Source organism: Hyperolius riggenbachi, chromosome 1, assembly GCF_040937935.1.
Source record: "Hyperolius riggenbachi isolate aHypRig1 chromosome 1, aHypRig1.pri, whole genome shotgun sequence".
Taxonomy (NCBI): domain Eukaryota; kingdom Metazoa; phylum Chordata; class Amphibia; order Anura; family Hyperoliidae; genus Hyperolius; species Hyperolius riggenbachi.
The window spans coordinates 662436535-662455271 of NC_090646.1; the positions used below are offsets into that span (position 1 = coordinate 662436535).

At 47.6% G+C, this 18737-nt stretch overlaps 1 protein-coding gene across 4 annotated transcripts in view; it reads right to left on the reverse strand.

Annotated features, from left to right (window-relative positions):
* Positions 1–1545: 1545 nt before the first annotated feature.
* LOC137532258 (von Willebrand factor A domain-containing protein 5A-like) overlaps positions 1546–18737 on the reverse strand; it is a 176233-nt gene continuing 159041 nt past the window's right edge. For 3 of the 4 annotated variants that reach the window (XM_068252575.1, XM_068252585.1, XM_068252565.1), the window contains one exon: positions 1546–1999. In XM_068252575.1, coding sequence (XP_068108676.1) covers positions 1920–1999 — 80 coding nt within the window. In that variant the 3' untranslated portion in view covers positions 1546–1919. The remainder of the gene's footprint in view (positions 2000–18737) is intronic. The other variant, XM_068252594.1, reaches the window with a different exon arrangement.

Below are 18737 nucleotides of genomic sequence, written 5' to 3' on the forward strand. Positions count from 1 at the left end.
CTCTTGTCAGCTGCCCAGCAAGCTCAGGAAAATCCCCGCCTGTTATCAGGCAGGTGTACAAAGTCACTGGTAATAAAACAATACGATGAGCCATTAACAGTTTCCTCCTTTAATAATGATGACAGAGCGTAGAAATGCAGGGAGTGACAGTATGTCGTCTTTCTGGAGATACGTTATTACAAACAATGTAAACATGAAGACATAAAAACACGTTACTGAGATAATAGACACTGCAGAGTGTTACGCCAGGAGACAAGATGGCGGACTCCAGTCACGTGACCAGCAGAGGAGGTCAATGGCATGCATATGATTGCGGTTTGCATGTAAAATTTCCTGTGGCTTGGGCTTTGCCCAGTTAAATGCACTTCCTGTGGATTATGAATAGGGATGATCACAGATATGCAAATTCTGAGTTGAAGCAAAGGTATGCATAGTTTTATGCAAATGTATGCAGTTTAAAAATGAGCCAATCAATTTAAACCCAAGTTTAAACTGATTGGTCCTTTTTCAAGCTGCATATTTGCATAGAAATGTGCATCATTTCCAAAGTATTTTCATCTCATTGATCATCCCTAATTATGAATGACCCAATCGCATGCCGCATACAACTCACATTAAATCTGCATGCAAGGCTAAAGTTGTTTGTATCTCATTGACCATTTCTGATCGCTGGACAGAGAAGGCACGTTAATAAGCGACAGTTAAAGGGGAAGCTAAAATCCCCATTACCACACTAGTGGCTGGGTCAGTGGTTAGTACAGGGGTTCCCCTTTAATTTACTGCAGAATCTATACCAGGGGTCTCAAACTCAATTTACCTGGGGGCCGCAGGAGGCAAAGTCAGGATGAGACTGGGCCGCATAAGGCGGCGCATCGCCGCCTCTGCCCGCACCTCTCACTCTTCCTTCACAGAGAGGGGCGGGGAGAGGCGGCGATCCGTTCGACGATTGACGTCAGGAGGGGCAGAGCTGAAGCTGAAAGCTCTGCCCCTTCCAGGAAATGCCGGCAGATTGCCCCCCGGGCGATTTGGGGGTCTGCAGCCCTCATTTAGAGGCGAGGATGCGGCGGATTACTTGGTAGCACTGAAGCGAAATATAAGGAAGCTTTTGCCGGCGAGGGCCACAAAATATTGTATCGAGGGCCACAAATGGCCAGCGAGCCGCGAGTTTGAGACCCCTGATCTATACCAACAGTTAAAGGATACCCGAACTGACATGTGACATGATGAGGTAGACATGGATATGTACAATGCCTAGCACACAAATAACTAGGCTGTGTTCCTTCTTTTCTTTCTCTGCCTGAAAGAGTTAAATATCAGGTATGAAAGTGGCTGACTTAGTCCTGACTCAGACAGGAAGTGTGACCCTCACTGATAATAAATTCCAACTATAAAACACTTTCCTAGCAAAAATGGCTTCTGAGAGCAAGGAAGAGGTAAAAAGGGGAATTTCTTATCAGTGAGGGTCACACTGTAGTCACTTCCTGTCTGAGTCAGGACTGAGCCAGCCACTTACAGACCTGATATTTAACTCTTTCAGGCAAAGAAAGAAAAAAAGGAACATAGCATAATTATTAGTTTGCTTGGTACTGTACATACCCATGTCTATCTCATCATGTCACATGTCACTTCGGGTACCCTTTAAAGCAGTTTATTCTTTTAGTTATTGCTAAGAATCATCTAACAAACAAACTTGGGAGCTGCATGACACAGCACAGAACAACAAGATGTATACAGTGCAACACAGATCATATTCCTCCTCATTCACCTACAAAGAGCACCTGTTGCTGTAATTTTGGTTTGGGTAACAGGTAAAAAAGGCACAAAACTAACTCAGCACTTGGCAAAGAATCAATATGCAAAATTCAGGAGGAGGAGCCTGCCACCATCTTGGTTCCTCCCACTGCCGCAGTCTCCTCCTCTCACAGGCAGAACACTTTAGGGTCCACAGAAGATTTCAGCAGCCCATTAGCGGCTTTCACAAAACCTCCCAGAGAGGAACCTGGAGAGACAATAATACAGCATGACTTCAGATAGTGAATAGGAAGTATATTATTCTGATTTGCGTGCAGCTTTGAAATGGGCCAATGAAAAGCAAGCAGGAAGTCCATCTGATTGGGACAATTCAGTATTATTAGTCAGCATCATTAGCAGCTTGTAGAAGCATTCCAGAAGATAGAGGTCACTGCTGCGTGTTATCTAGTTCACCACTATGAGGTTTTTCCCTTTATGGACCAGAGCAATTTCCACATTTCAGGGATCCTCCCATGAATTCACCAATAACTTTATCACTACTTATCACAATTAAATAATCTATATCTTCTTTTTTTTTTGCCACCAATTAGGCTTTCTTTGGGTGGTATGATTTGCTAAGAATTATTTTATTCTAAATGCATTTTAAAGGGAATAAGAAAAAAAGGAAGAAAAAAATCATTTCTCAGTTTTCAGCCATTATAGTTTTAAAATAAAAATGTGCTACTCTGGATAAAACCCACACATTGGGCTCGATTCACAAAGCGGTGCTAACCCAGTTAGCACGCCTAAAAGACTTTAGGCATGATAACCATTGCACCATGCTGGTGAAAAGCCAGTTTAGGCGTGATAAGTTTAGGCGTGATAAGTTTAGGTGTGATAAGTTTAGATAAGTTTAGATCGCTTGCAAAGTCCCGCACGCAAAGCAGCGCCATTAAACTTTATACAAAGTGCACCAGTCTTTGCTAGCGTAAAACTTTTGATCAGCTGTGCACTGGGGTGCTAACGCAGTTGGTGCTTAAACTTATCATGCCTAAACTTATCACACCTAAACTTATCATGCCTAAACTTATCACACCTAAACTTATCACACCTAAACTTATCATGCCTAAACTGAGTTTAGGCGTGATAAAGGGCTTTTCACCAGCGTGCTAACACTTTGCACCGCTTTGTGAATCAAGCCCATTGTATTGGCCTATTTGTCCTGGTAATCACAGTGTTTAACCCCATTGGTGGTATGATTCTTTCCAGATTTTAGGGTCTAAAAGTGGTACAATTTGTTTGCACCCTTTCAGACCCTAAAACCTGGAAAAAATCCTGCTGCCCGGGAGATCTGCACAGCCCCAGTAATCACTCACCTCCCTGGGCTCCCACGCTGCAGTTATGCCTCCATCCTCTGGGTGGCGCTGCAACTCTAAAGTGAGTTTGATGGCTGTCGTCAGGACGACAGCCGGCGATCTTACCAGGAGGAAGCAGAGCCCCGGAGGATGGAAGAAGAATGGCGTCCGATGTCGGGATCCCCGGGAGGTATGTAGAAATGCCCGCTGCGCGCATTGCTGTGCATAGAGCCTCCGGCGGTTACCGCAAGCAGAGGTCGGGATTACCGCTCTGAGCTGCGGTTTTCCGCCCCAAGCCTAGCTCGGGGTTACCGCCAAGGAGGTTAAAATATGTCCCTAGTTCAATGTATGGTGACAATATTTTATTTGGAAATAAAGATGTATTTTTTTCAGTTTGATGTCCGTTACTAATTCCAAGCCCTTATTTGCAAAAATAACAGTAATATACCCTCATGACATACAAAATAAAGTTGAGTCCCTAAGGTAACTGTAACGATCGGTGTAACACAGAGAGGACCTGATTACCGGTGATCTGCAGTATCACTGGAAATACAGATATTTACCAGATTATAGATGATATGCAGTATCACCGATAATCCGATATACTAGCTAACCTCTGGACACCTGAGTAGAGAGAGAGTGTTTGGTGCAAACAGTAATATTTAGAGGACTGGGCCTCAGAGCAGTAAGGGGTACTGCGCAATTCCTTCTGGACTCTCCCGGGGGGAGGAGTCAGGTAGAGAGAAGGAACAACAGAACGAGAGTGACACTCAAGAGGGAGTGTCACTATCAGGACTGGGAACCGCCTCTAACAGTAAGGTCGGTTCTCGAGGTCGGACCAGCCAGGTCGTAAACACACAGACAGATAAAGTACAGATTCAGAAGGCAGAGGCGGAGTCTAAAGTACAGGCAGGGTTCGGCAACAGGGAATCAGATATATCGAGGTACAAAATCAGGAGGCAGATGCAGAGTCTAAGGACGAGCCGGGGTTCGGCAACAGAGTATCAGAATGGCAAGGTACAGGATCAGAGTTCAGAGAATAGTCAGGCAAGCAAAAAGGTCATAACAGATAATCACAATCAAACTAGTACTTTAGACTATCAATAGAATCTAGCTAAGTGTAGGATTACAGCTCCAGCTGGTCCCGGCACACTTAAGGATCTAACTAAGGTCTGAGTGCTACCACGTTGTGATCGCAACGCCAGACAAGCAGCAACTGAACAGCCAGCAGTATATATACACAGCTACTCTCCAGCACCTCCCTAAGTGCTGGACCAATGAGAGGACACGGAATTGTCAGCTGACCAGCTTGGTCAGCTCACCTACTTCTGGCTGCCATATAAGTTCTGCCTCTCTGCGCGCACGCGCGTCATTCTGAATCTTGGTGGACTATCAGTCCCAGCCACACTAGCACTGTCTTGCAATGTACCTGTGGTCCTATGCGCGGGGTTGGTCGCATCGCTCACAGCACATGCGGCGGCCTCCCCGCGCAGGGACGGGGTGCCAGCAATGGAGCCATGCGAACTAACCGCCGCGTCAGATGCGGCGGTTTTTCCGCTTTCCGCCCTGCCCTTCAAAGAAGCAGCCGCCTCACGCTGAGCAGAGGCGGCTACTTTTCCGCGTTTCCTCACAGTACACCCCCCCCCGCCACCCCGAGGAGTGGACTCCGGACAACTCCTCCCAGGTTTCTCGGGATGTAAGGCATGAAACTCTTTCCTTAACTCGTCCGCATGCATGCGACTCCCCGGTACCCATTGTCTCTCCTCAATGCCATACCCTCTCCAATGCACCAGATATTGTACCGAGTTCTGCACAATGCGTGAGTCTAATATTTTCTCTACCTCGTACTCAGGTTGGTCATCCACCATCACAGGAGGAGGAGGAGAGGGACCCACATGGACTGCAGGCTTAAAGTGACTCCGAGCTCATAAAAAAAATGAAAGTTGTACTCACCAGGGGCTTTCTCCAGCCCAGTGCTGGTCGTGAGGTCCCACGCCGGCGTCCTGGCTCCTCTCCTTCTCCCCGCTCCGGAATGGCTGACAGGCCGCAGCCCGGGCGACAATCGCCCGAGTGTCGGGCTGCTCCTTCCGCGTATGACGTGGATTACGTCACACGCCGGCCACCTCGCGTCATCACCGCGGCCGGCGTGAAAGTACTGCGCATGCGCGCTTTAATCGCGCATGCGCAGTACTTTCACGCCGGCCGCCGTGATGACGCGAGGCGGCCGGCGTGTGACGTCAGCCGCGTCATACGCGGAAGCTGCAGCCCGACACTCTACCGAGTGTCGCCCGGGCTGCGGCCTGTCAGCCATTCCGGAGCGGGGAGAAGGAGAGGAGCCAGGACGCCGGCGTGGGACCTCCCGACCAGCACTGGGCTGGAGCAAGCCCCTGGTGAGTACAACTTTCTTTTTTTGGGTGAGCTCGGAGTCCCTTTAAGCAGGGATACGTGAAAAGATCTTACGCCCCGCATGCTGGCCGGAAGATCTACAGCATAAGTGACATTGTTGTTTTTCTTGGTCACAGAAAACGGACCCACAAACCTGGGACCCAATTTGGCTGATGGCTGCTTCAGGGTCAAATGACGTGTGGAAACCCAGACTAAGTCCCCTGGTTGAAACTTCCATTCCAGAGAACGTTTCTTGTCAGCTTGACCCTTTTGACCTAGAAACGCCTTCTCCAAATTACTCTTAAAGGGAACCTTAACTGAGAGGGATATGGATGTTTCCTTTTAAACAATACCAGTTGCCTGGCAGTCCTGTTGACCTATGGCTGCAGCAGTGGCTGAATCACACACCTGAAACAAGCATGCAGCTAATCCAGTCTGACTTCAGTCAGAGCACCTGATCTGCATGCTTGTTGAGGGGCTGTGGCTAAAAGTATTAGAGACACAGGATCAGCAGGGAAGTCAGGCAACTGGTATTATTTTAAAAGGAAAAATCCATATGCTTCTCGGTTTAGGTTCCCTTTAACAATTCCCCAATTGTCTCTGAGTGACTTCTGCCAAGCCTCCAGTGCTGGAAACGGAGTGGAGGCCACTGGTAATGGGGAAAACTTAGGCAATCTCCCGGTCACTACCTGAAACTGAGAGAATCCCGAGGAGGAACTTCTCAAATTATTGTGCGCAAATTCTGCGAATGGTAAAAATTTGACACAATCGTTCTGCGCCTCAGCAACATAGCATCTCAAAAACTGTTCCAGTGATTGATTGACCCTCTCCGTTTGCCCATTGGTCTGTGGGTGGTAGCCAGACGAGAATGACAGCTCCATGCCCATTTGATGACAAAATGCCGTCCAAAATCCTGACACAAATTGGACTCCCCTGTCTGACACGATGTTCTCCGGAATGCCATGCAGCCGGAAAACGTGAATGATGAATAGTTCGGCCAGTTCCTGAGCTGAGGGGAGTCCCTTCAGGGGCACAAAATGGGCCATCTTGCTAAAACGGTCGACTACCACCCAAATGACCGACATGCCTTCAGACCTGGGCAGTTCCCCCACAAAATCCATGGACAGGTGGGTCCATGGCTCACTCGGGGTGGGCAAAGGCTGTAACCTTCCCACAGGTGCCAGCCGGGAGGGTTTACTTTTAGCACATACCGCACATTCCCTGACATATTCCTTGCAGTCTGTTGCCATGGAAGGCCACCAAGCACACCTGGCAATCAGATCCTGCGTTCTGGCAGCTCCAGGGTGACCAGCATTCTTATGGGCGTGAAACATTTGTAGAACCTGTAGACGAAATGGTAGTGGGACAAACATAACCCCCTCAGGTTTTCCCTCAGGGACATCCTGCTGAAAGGGACCCAAAACCTCTGTCCAATCCTCCCAGGTCTCTGTGGCTGCTAACACTGACCTCTGCGGGATGATGGACTCAGGAGCGGGGGGCTGTGCTGTCTCTGGTTCGAAACATCTGGACAGGGCATCTGCCTTGATGTTTTTGCTGCCTGGAGTGTACGTGATTATAAATCTGAACCTCGTAAAAAATAAAGACCAACGGGCCTGACGGGGACTCAGTCTCTTAGCCCCCTCGATGTATTCCAAATTCTTGTGATCAGTGTAAACCGTGATCGTATGCTCTGCCCCTTCTAACCAATGGCGCCATTCTTCAAACGCCAACTTATTGGCCAGAAGTTCCCGGTTGCCTATATCATAGTTTTTTTCTGCCGGTGAAAACCTACGGGAAAAATAAGCGCATGGATGTAATCTGCCCTGCAACCCTGACCGTTGAGACAGCACTGCCCCCACCCCAACCTCCGAGGCATCAACCTCCACAATAAAAGGGTAAGACGTGTCTACATGTCTTAAAATGGGCGCTGAACAAAACAATTTTTTCAGATGAGAAAAGGCTGCAACAGCCTCAGGGGACCAGTGGTTGGTATCTGCCCCCTTTTTTGTGAGACTGGTAAGGGGGGCAATTATTGTGGAGTGAACCTCCTATAGTAGTTCGCAAAACCCAAAAATCTCTGCAGAGCCTTCAACCCCACTGGCTGTGGCCATTCCAAGACAGCTGTGACCTTGGCAGGATCCATCGACAGGCCTGAGGTGGAAATCACATACCCTAAAAATGTGACGGTGGTCACCTCAAAAATACACTTCTCCACCTTGGCATAAAGCATATTTTGTCTCAACTTGTCCAACACAAATTTAACGTGGATCCTGTGCTCAGAGAGGTTGTTGGAATAGATCAGTATATCGTTGAGGTATACCAGCACAAATCTACCCAACACCTCCCTGAAAACCTCATTGATTAATTCTTGGAAGACGGCTGGCGCATTGCACAACCCGAAGGGCATCACTAAGTACTCGTAATGCCCGTCGGGTGTGTTGATGGCCGTCGTCCATTCATCGCCCTTTCTAATGCGGATCAGGTTGTATGCACCCCTCAGATCTAACTTTGAGAAGATCTTAGCGTTTGTGAACTGCGTGAACAAATCATCTATCAATGGTAACGGATACCGATTCTTCACCGTGATTTTATTCAGGCCCCGGTAATCGATGCAAGGTCGAAGACCTCCTTCTTTTTTCTTAACGAAAAAGAAACCGGCCCCTGCAGGCGACCGGGAGGGGCGAATGAACCCTTTGGCTAGATTGTCACAGATGTACTCCTGCATAGTAACTTTCTCTGGTCCAGACAAAGTATACAGGTGACCCCGGGGGGGGCATACAACCGGCACGGAGATCGATGGGGCAATCGAAAGGGCGATGAGGAGGTAACTTATCAGCCGCCTTGGGACAGAATACATCTGAAAATTCTGAGTATTGCTCGGGAACACCCTCCACATGAATCTTGGTCTGACCTAATGTCACTTTCCCTAGACACTGCTGGGAACAGAAGTCTGACCAACTGGTTAATTGTCCTGCAGCCCAACTGATCTGTGGCGAATGGAGCTGCAGCCAGGGCATACCTAAGACAATAGTGGAGGTAGTCATATGTAATACAAAAAAAAAAAACTTAATCTCTCCCTATGCAGTACCCCAATAGTGACTTCCACCTCTGGTGTCTGAGACAGCGGACGGTCCCTTTGTAGCGGGGAGTCATTAACGGCAGTAACCTGGATAGGTGGTTTTACTGGGGTGTGTGGAATGCCCAACTTCTCTGCAAACTCGGAACTCATAAAATTAGCCGCTGAGCCTGAATCAACAAAGGCCTCCGTGGCTTCAGATTTGTCCCCCCACGTAATCGTACATGGAAGGAGCAAACGTTTTTCTTTTAAGGGTATGAGTCGGACGCCCAGGGTGTTACCCCCTACAACTCCTAGGCGGTAGCGTTTTCCCGGCTTATTAGGGCAGTTTCGTACTATATGCCCCCCTTCAGTGCAATACAGACACAGCTGTTCGGTCATTCTCCGTCTTCGCTCCACCTGGGTCAATTTTGACCGACCAATCTGTATCGGCTCGGGTGGAGGCAAGACAGGAGAAGATGAAACAGTAGGAGGTGGAGTCACTGGGGCTGTGGCAGAAGACACCCTTCTGACACGGGAACTACCCCTGGTCTGTTTTTGGTAGCGCAGCCTGCGGTCGATTCGGATGGCCGCTGAGATGGCCTCATCGACTGTTCTGGGCTCAGGCTGACTTAGCATCAGATCAGAGACCTCATCGGACAGCCCTGACAAGAAACAATCTAACAGGGCATAAGTGTCCCACCTGGCCGTAACTGACCACCTCCTAAATTCGGCCGCGTAATCTTCGACCGGACCTTTGCCTTGACGCAAAAGCTTGAGCTTCCGCTCCGAAGTCGAGGCAAGGTCTGGATCGTCGTAAATTACTGCCATAGCTTTAAAGAATTCCTCTACAGAGGTAAGAGCTTTGTCTCCGGTGGGCAGGCTATACGCCCAAGACTGGGAGTCGCCAGACAACAAAGTTTTAATAAACGTGACCCTTTGGGTCTCAGTACCCGAAGATTGGGGTCTCAACTCAAAATAGGACAACACTCTACTCCTAAAATTCCGGAAGTCAGATCTGTGGCCAGAAAAGCTTTCAGGTACAGGCATACGTATGTCAGAGCTAGAAGGGGATCGCACATGATCCACTGATGTCTGGAGGGTTTGTACAGACCCTGATAGGGCATCAATAAGAGTTATGTGGGTGCCCAGTACTTGATTGATGTTGTCCACCGAAGCGGCAAGTACACCCAGACGATCAGTGTTTGCGTCCATTTTGTATTTGGTCTGGCGTTCTGTAACGATCGGTGTAACACAGAGAGGACCTGATTACCGGTGATCTGCAGTATCACTGGAAATACAGATATATACCAGATTATAGATGATATGCAGTATCACCGATAATCCGATATACTAGCTAACCTCTGGACACCTGAGTAGAGAGAGAGTGTTTGGTGCAAACAGTAATATTTAGAGGACTGGGCCTCAGAGCAGTAAGGGGTACTGCACAATTCCTTCTGGACTCTTCCGGGGGGAGGAGTCAGGCAGAGAGAAGGAACGACAGAACGAGAGTGACACTCAAGAGGGAGTGTCACTATCAGGACTGGGAACCGCCTCTAACAGTAAGGTCGGTTCTCGAGGTCGGACCAGCCAGGTCGTAATAAACACACAGACAGATAAAGTACAGATTCAGAAGGCAGAGGCGGAGTCTAAAGTACAGGCAGGGTTCGGCAACAGGGAATCAGATATATCGAGGTACAAAATCAGGAGGCAGATGCAGAGTCTAAGGACGAGCCGGGGTTCGGCAACAGAGTATCAGAATGGCAAGGTACAGGATCAGAATTCAGAGAATACTCAGGCAAGCAAAAAGGTCATAACAGATAATCACAATCAAACTAGTACTTTAGACTATCAATAGAATCTAGCTAAGTGTAGGATTACAGCTCCAGCTGGTCCCGGCACACTTAAGGATCTGACTAAGGTCTGAGTGCTACCACGTTGTGATCGCAACGCCAGACAAGCAGCAACTGAACAGCCAGCAGTATATATACACAGCTACTCTCCAGCACCTCCCTAAGTGCTGGACCAATGAGAGGACACGGAATTGTCAGCTGACCAGCTTGGTCAGCTGACCTACTTCTGGCTGCCATATAAGTTCTGCCTCTCTGCGCGCACGCGCGTCATTCTGAATCTTGGTAGACTATCAGTCCCAGCCACACTAGCACTGTCTTGCAATGTACCTGTGGTCCTATGCGCGGGGTTGGTCGCATCGCTCACAGCACATGCGGCGGCCTCCCCACGCAGGGACGGGGTGCCAGCAATAGAGCCATGCGAACTAACCGCCGCGTCTGACGCGGCGGTTTTTCCGCGTTCCGCCCTGCCCTTCAAAGAAGCAGCCGCCCCACGCTGAGCAGAGGCGGCTGCTTTTCCGCGTTTCCTCACAGTAACTATTTATGTATTTTTTTAAATGTCTTTTTTTTCATATATACAAAATGTTTTATGTTGGTAACTATGGAAGAGTGGAGGAGGTTGGGGTCAATTTTAACCTCTTGACGACCAGCTAACGCCGATTGGCGTAAACTGGTCGTCTGCGGGTTACCATGGAAACGGCCGCTCGATCGAGCGGCCTTTCCGTGTCAGTTCACGGAGGGTGTCTCCGTGAACAACAGGAGAGCCGCCGTTCGCGGCTCGCCGGCAAAATGTAAACACGCGGGGAAGAAATCCCCGCTGTTTACATCATACGGCGCTGCTGCGCAGCAGCGCCGTAGGGCAGATTAGCGATCCCCGGCCTCTGATTGGCCGGGGATTGCCGGCATCTGATAGGCGGAAGCCTATCCTTCAATGCGCAGGACGGAAATCCGTCCTGCGCATTACGGAGGGAGGGAGGGAGGTAAGGAGGTAGAGGGCGGAAATGGCTGCGGAGGGGGGCTTTGAGGAGCCCCCCCCCCCCCGCAAAACGCAGATGGCCGGAAGGCGATCAGACCCCCCCGGCAGGACATCCCCCTAGTGGGGAAAAAAGGGGGGAAGTCTGATCGCCCTGGCATAATACTGATCTGTGCTGCGGGCTGGAGAGCCCACGCAGCACAGATCAGGCAAATCACCCCTGGTCGGCAAGTGGTTAATGGGGAATTTATTTTTATATAATTCTATTAGGGTGTACTTTTACTATTTGGCCAATAGATGTCCCCCTTTGTGAACAGTACACAGGAAGTTGGTAATCATTGATCACAGGCACTTTGATCAGTGAATGGGAACTGTGATCTCATTCACTGATCAGTGGTCTACTACTCTGCCATGGGGGGAGGTCGCGCGCCACGCATTAGATGCATAACTAGGCTCCTGCAAAGGGAACAGTCCTCCCATGGGTCCTAGATGTACTGCCGCAATCGTGGCTAGTGGTTAAAGTACACCTAAAGTGAGAGGGATCTGGTGGCTGTCATATTTATTTCCTTTTAAACAATACCAGTTGGCTGACAGTCCTGCTGATCTGTGGCATCTCTGGCATCAGTAGTGTCTGAATCACAACCCCTAAACAAGCATCCAGATAATCTAGTCAGACTTCAGTCAGAGCACCACATCTGCATGCTTGTTCAGGGTCTATGGCTAAAAGTATTAGAGGCAGAGGATCAGCAGGTCAGCCAGGCAATCTGCATTGTTTAAAAGGAAATATAACCATTATCCCCAAACCAGGGAAAGACCAGCCCCTCCAACTATCATCACATTTTGCTCCTGAACTGTCACCTCAAATGATATGCAAAGATTTTAGCCAACAGGCTATTCCACATCTTGCCGAACCTAATTGCTTTGGACCAAGTGGGATTTACCAAGGGCCGTCAAGCTGCAGATGGGACCAGAAGAATGTTAAATATACTTCACTCCTTGGACTCGTGTCTAAGGCCTTCTCGGTTTCTAGCTTTGGATGCAGAGAAGGCCTTTGATAGGGTCCACTGGGGGGTTCCTGAGTGAAGTCCTAGCTAAATTCGGAATACAAGGCACCTATCACCAAGCTATTATGGCACTTTATAAATCCCCATCAGCCTCAGTCAATGTATTTGGCTTATTATCCCAAAAAATTTGCCATCTCCAACAGCACAAGACAGGGCTGCCCCCTGTCTCCCCTCCAGTGGTGTCCCTACCATTGGGCGTAGGGGGGCGTGGCTCCCCGGGTGACTGACACCCAAGGGGGTGTCGCCACGACCCCCCATGGAAGGGGAAGAGCAGCGCTAGAAGGAGGGGTGGGGGACAGCGGCGGGGAGGGGGGAGAGATCCCTCCCTCACCTGGGTCCCCTCCTTCTTCCTCTCTCCCCCGCCGCTGCCCGCCTGCGCCCGGTTCATCTCCCCGCAGCCCACTGCGGGGACTGCCTCCCGGAGGCAGAGCAGGGCTACAGGAAGATGGCTGCCGAAGCCCTGCACTGGAGACTATTTGTGTCTCCAGTACAGGGCTTTGGGCGCCATCTTCTCGTAAGAGATTTACGTTGGCTGCAGAAGGATCGTTGCTGGAGGATCGTCATGGAGCTGCGTGTTAGAGGCTGGCTAGGTAAGTGAATTTTTTTTTTACAGGATTATTTTCTGGTGACTGTTGCCCACATAACGATTATTTTCTGGTGAATGCTGCGCACATAACGATTATTTTCTGGTGAATGCTGCGCACATAACGATTATTTTCTGGTGAATGCTGTGCAAATAGAGATTATTTTCTGGTGAATGCTGCGCACATAACGATTATTTTCTGGTGAATGCTGCGCACGTAACGATTATTTTCTGGTGAATGCTGCGCACGTAACGATTATTTTCTGGTGAATGCTGCGCACGTAATGATTATTTTCTGGTGAATGCTGCCCACATAGCGATTATTTTCTGGTAAATGCTGAGCACATAACTATTATTTTCTGGTGAATGCTGCGCACATAACGATTATTTTCTGGTGAATGCTGCGCACATAACGATTATTTTCTGTTGAATGCTGCCCACATAACGATTATTTTCTGGTGAATGCTGCGCACATAACGATTATTTTCTGGTGAATGCTGCGCACATAACGATTATTTTCTGGTGAATGCTGCGCACATAACGATTATTTTCTGGTGAATGCTGCGCTCATAACGATTATTTTCTGGTGAATGCTGCACACATAGCGATTATTTTCTGGTGAATGCTGCCCACATAATTATTTGCTGGTGAAATGCTGCCCACGTTACGATCTCTGGTGAAATGCTGCTCTCTTTACGATTATTTTATGGTGAAATAATGCTCTCTTTACGATTATTTTATGGTGAAATGCTGATCACTTTACGATTACTTTCTGGTGAAATGCTGCTCTCCTTACGATTATTTTGTGGTGAAATGCTGCTCTCTTTACGATTATTTTATGGCAAAATGCTGCTCTCTTTACGATTATTTTCTGGTGAAATGCTGCCCACTTTATGATTATTTTCTGGTGAAATGCTGTTCTCTTTACGTTAATTTCTGGCAAAATGCTGCTCACTTTACGATTTCTGGTGAAATGCTGCCCACTTTACTATACAGGGAGCACCTATACCCGGCATTACCCACCGTGGCGCGCTTAATATGCCACACTCGTTCCTTTTTTGGGGGGAGAGGGGGGGGGGGTTGGCAGGGGGGGGTGGGGGGGGGGTGTCTTACAATAACCAGCACCGAGTGTCAAACGCCCTAGGTACGCCACTGCTCCCCTTATATTCATAATGATAATGGAGACCCTAGCAGAAACCATACGCTCAAAACCCTATATTGAAGGTATCTCAATTGGCTCAACATCTTCAAAAATAAGCCTCTTTGCAGATGATGTTCTATCAATAACCAATCCCCTTTCTTCCTTACAATACATTTCAGAAACACTGTCAGAATTCTCCAAGGTCTCGCTGTATAAGGTTAACGAAAATAAATCATCCCTGCTGGGCATAAATATCCCCCCAAAACTAAAATCCCCATTATCACAAAAATTCCCATTCCCATGGGCCAAAAAACTATCACCTATGATTATCCCAATCCCATCTTCCACGACAGAAATCTACGAAAATAATTTCCCTCCCCTTCTGAAAAGAGATCTCAAAAGATTTACTCCGCATAGCTCCTTTTGATTTCTCAATCTCCGGCAAAATAGCAGCATACAAAATGGCAGTCTTCCCCAAGATCTTATACTACTTCATAACCCTGCCTATCCCCCTACCTACATCCATTTTTAAAAAGTTAAATAAATTGATCTCACAGAACACAGACTCTCCTTCTAAATATTAACGGCAAATGCAACTCATGGAGGTTTTGGTCTCCCTAACCCTCTCCATTTATTTTATCAAGAATTGGGAATATGATCTACAGCTAAATATACTCCCATCTGACATAGAAAGAGCATTAGTCAACATAAAGAAATTATCCAATTGCAATACCCATATAGAAACTACCAAAAAGATCCTCTACAAATGGTCGCTCACCCCCACAATCTTAGCCAAAATGTCCCATCACCACTCTCCAAAGTGCTGGAGAAACTGCCGAAATACTGGCACTCTCCTACACATTCTCAGGGAATGCCCCAAGATCAAATCTTTTTGGTCCCAGATTTTTAATCTAATCTCCAAAATAATAAAAAACAAATTTCCCTATCTCCTCTATTAGCACTCTTTCTAACAGGCCTAGACCAATTCCCTAGGCAATATAAATTACCCACTTTATCTGCACAGCTAGACACCTGCAGTTGTCAAACTGGAACACTTCGGATATACCCTCTATGTCACAATTAACCCTCCTAGTAGATTACAACCTCAAAAGTCTAGGAATCTAGATTACAACCTCAACGCCTGATAAAGTCTAGGAATAATCATAATCTCTGGCTAGACCACTGGTCCTTTGACTGGAATAAACTACTCCTTATGGATTAATGATAATCCTTTCTATACTTCTACCTCAGACTAATGAGCTCCTAAATAATCTGGTGAAGAGAATTACCCCCCCCCCCCCTCCCCTTTGTTTCTCCCCCCAATCTCCCCTCTGGATTTAGCTGATCTCCTACATTAGCACACCTTAGTCTACCTGATAAATTTCAGGACTAATGCTTGGCATACACGGCGTCGAGGGAGGATTTTCAAGACGTGTCCGATACCCCGCCGGATCGATAGTGCTCTCGATACCGGCAGGGAGGACAATGGGGAGAAACGAGCGGCTAATTAGCCGCTCCCGCGGGGACGAGCGGCAATCGATCTGCGCGCACGTGCGGACGAGGGATAAAGACATATTAACAATCACATGATACACATATTAGAGTAGTAGCTAGTATGGCCCCCAGTTTTTTTTTTTGTTTTTTTTTTTTTTAAGCTACTACTCTAATATGTGTATCATGTGATTGTTAATATGTCTTTATTATTTTAGCACTTTGTTTGGCACTCTAACACTTTACTACTGCTCACTCCTGACAAAGTTTCTATTAATGAAACGAAACAGGGTTTCTGGGTGTAGGGGTTTAATAATTTCTTATTGGGATCTTGGCAGGCCTGTCCGTGTGACAACTAACCTTTGTCCGCCAACCCAATTGATTCACATGTTCACTATTAGTAATGTCTGCGCCGATTTCCTTTTAATCTAATAAATAAGTAAAAGTTACGTTTTATTCTATTGGTTCCTCCAAAAGGTACTTAGTTGTGAATATATTGAATTCAGGTGTGTTTAAATATCACAGTATTGTCCTAATGTACGCCAAGCTCCGTGTCCCTGTCTGGCTCCACCCATAACACAACATAATTCTGGTGTAGAACAGAAGGTAACTGCAACACTTCACCGCCATGTGAGGAAGAAATAACCCCAACAATACAGCACTGTTGGAAGTATCAACAGGATTATTAACTAAACTGCAGTATAGTAAAACAACCACGAGATGTCACTGTGTGTAAAATGTGTAGGATCTAGATGGGGTTGTTATTTCCTGTATCCTCTCTGTGTTCCTCTCTGTTCTAAGCTACATTTCCTGATAAGAACGTCTATAAGGGTTTGCTTGAATTAAAGGACGTATGAGGTGACAACTGCAATCAATCTTTATTTACTTGGGGCTTCTTCCAGCCTCTAGAAGTCTTCTGGGTTCCTCGCCATATGAGCGGGCACGTTTGGCCGATCATGCGCCCACGTCATCAGGTGCGTACTGTGCCTGCGTAGACTGTCTGTGCAGGTGCAATACAGTACATGCCCAGTGACTTGGGCACGTCTGCGCAGGAGGGGCTGCTTGCACCCGCATATACACAGAAGCGCTGATGAGTCGGCAAGCCTTACAGGCGGCCAGCGGGAGCATGGAGCTACGGCGAGGGACACAGAAGACATCTATAGGTTTGAAGAAGCCCCAGGTAAGTAAAGATTGATTGCATTTGTCACCTCGTATGTCCTTTAAGTCATAGCCAAAAGCATATTTCATTTTTAACACTTCTTAGTGTCAGTAAATCTGCACTTACCAGCTCACTCGCGGTTTCCTCCGCTGGCAGTGCATCTGGGACTTCTGGTGCGGCTGGCCGCATTGTCAGGGATGGTGTCAGCAGCGTTCATGCGGAGATCCGCCTGCATGATTCTCAGACTGCAAATGAGGGTGGACACATGCACTGTCGGCGACGCCCTTCGTATACTCTAAGGAAGCGTGTCAGCTGATCACCTGTCAGCTGACACGCATGGCTCCACCTCCGGTTCCTGATTGGCCAAGCGGCTTAGGGGCGTGGTTGCCTGCTTACCCGGGCTATTTAAGAGCTGTGCTGACACTTGCTCACTGTCTGCTCTAGCTAACACTTCACAGTGAAGGCTTCAGACCTTAGTCAGATCCGTGTGTGCTTGAAACGGCAGGACCCCGGGGATTCGCACTTAGCTCAGGAATAAATATATTATTGTGATTGTAGTATTTGACGTCTTCCTTGCCTCTGACTACTCTTTGCCTTACGATTCTGTACCTCTGCCTATCTGATCCGTTGCTGACCTCTGCCTGAATACTCACCTTGCTATTGCCTTCTGATTCTGTACCACTGCCAATCTGATCTGTTGCCGACCTCGGCCTGTATACTCACATTGTTATTGCCTGCCGATTTTGTACCTTATATGTCAGATCTGTTAGAGTACCGACCCTGCCTGTTGACCATTCTTATATCTGTACCAGTGACAGTATTGCCTTCTACTGTCACTGTCTGTAACATTTCTCTTGTTTGTCTGTCTGCTAGTGCCCTGATACACTAGCAGATCGTTACATTTAGTGAGTAAAACTCTGTACTCTCCTGAGAACCTTTTTGACCAAGAATTTTAGAGGGTGAAATAATTATTTGATCCCCTGCTACATTTGCAAGTGTGCCAGCTTACAAAGAGACAGTTTGACATTTTCATGGTAATAACGCCGGCACTGAGGTGTCTGTGTGTGTGTGTGTGTGCGTACTGCGCATATGCAAGGCCACGGCTGCACACGATATATGGTGGAAAGGCGGAGGGGGCACAACCTAGCCCCCGTTAATCTGAAAAGAGCCTATTGGCGAATTAAGTTATAAACTGAGTAGTAAATTATAGACTTAGCAGTGGATCATAATAAATAAATCAATAAATCAATAATTTCCCACAATGGACTCCATTCACAAAACTGCTCATAAATTACTTCTTTATCACCTAATTGATAGAACTAACCTTTCAGCACATTTACAGGCAAAATAATCACTCAAAGTAAGTTGTTCCTGATTAACTTTATTTCAATATTATTTTTCTTACTTTAATTATATTATATTTTTGTTCTTTGGGAGCTTAAAGAGAACCCGAGGTGGGTTTGAAGAATATTATCTGCATATAGAGGCTGGATCTGCCTATACAGCCCAGCCTCTGTTGCTATCCCAAACCCCCCTAAGGTCCCCCTGCACTCTGCAATCCCTCATAAATCACAGCCACGCTGCTGACAAACAGCTTGTCAGAGCTGGCTGTGTTTATCTCTATAGTGTCAGTCTGCTGCTCTCCCCGTCTCCTGCAGAACTCCAGTCCCCGCCTGCATCCCTTCCCTCCCTGCTGATTGGAGGGAATGGACGGGGGCAGGGACCGGAGCTATGCAGGAGGCGGGGGAGCAGCTGAGACTGACACTACAGATGTAAACACAGCCTCACAGCAAGGCTGTGATTTATGAGGGATTGCAGAGTGCAGGGGGACCTTAGTGGGGTTTGGGATAGCAACAGAGGCTGGGCTGTATAGGCAGATCCAGCCTCTGTATGCAGATAACATTCTTTAAACACACCTCGGGTTCTCTTTAAAAATGCAACAGATAAGTT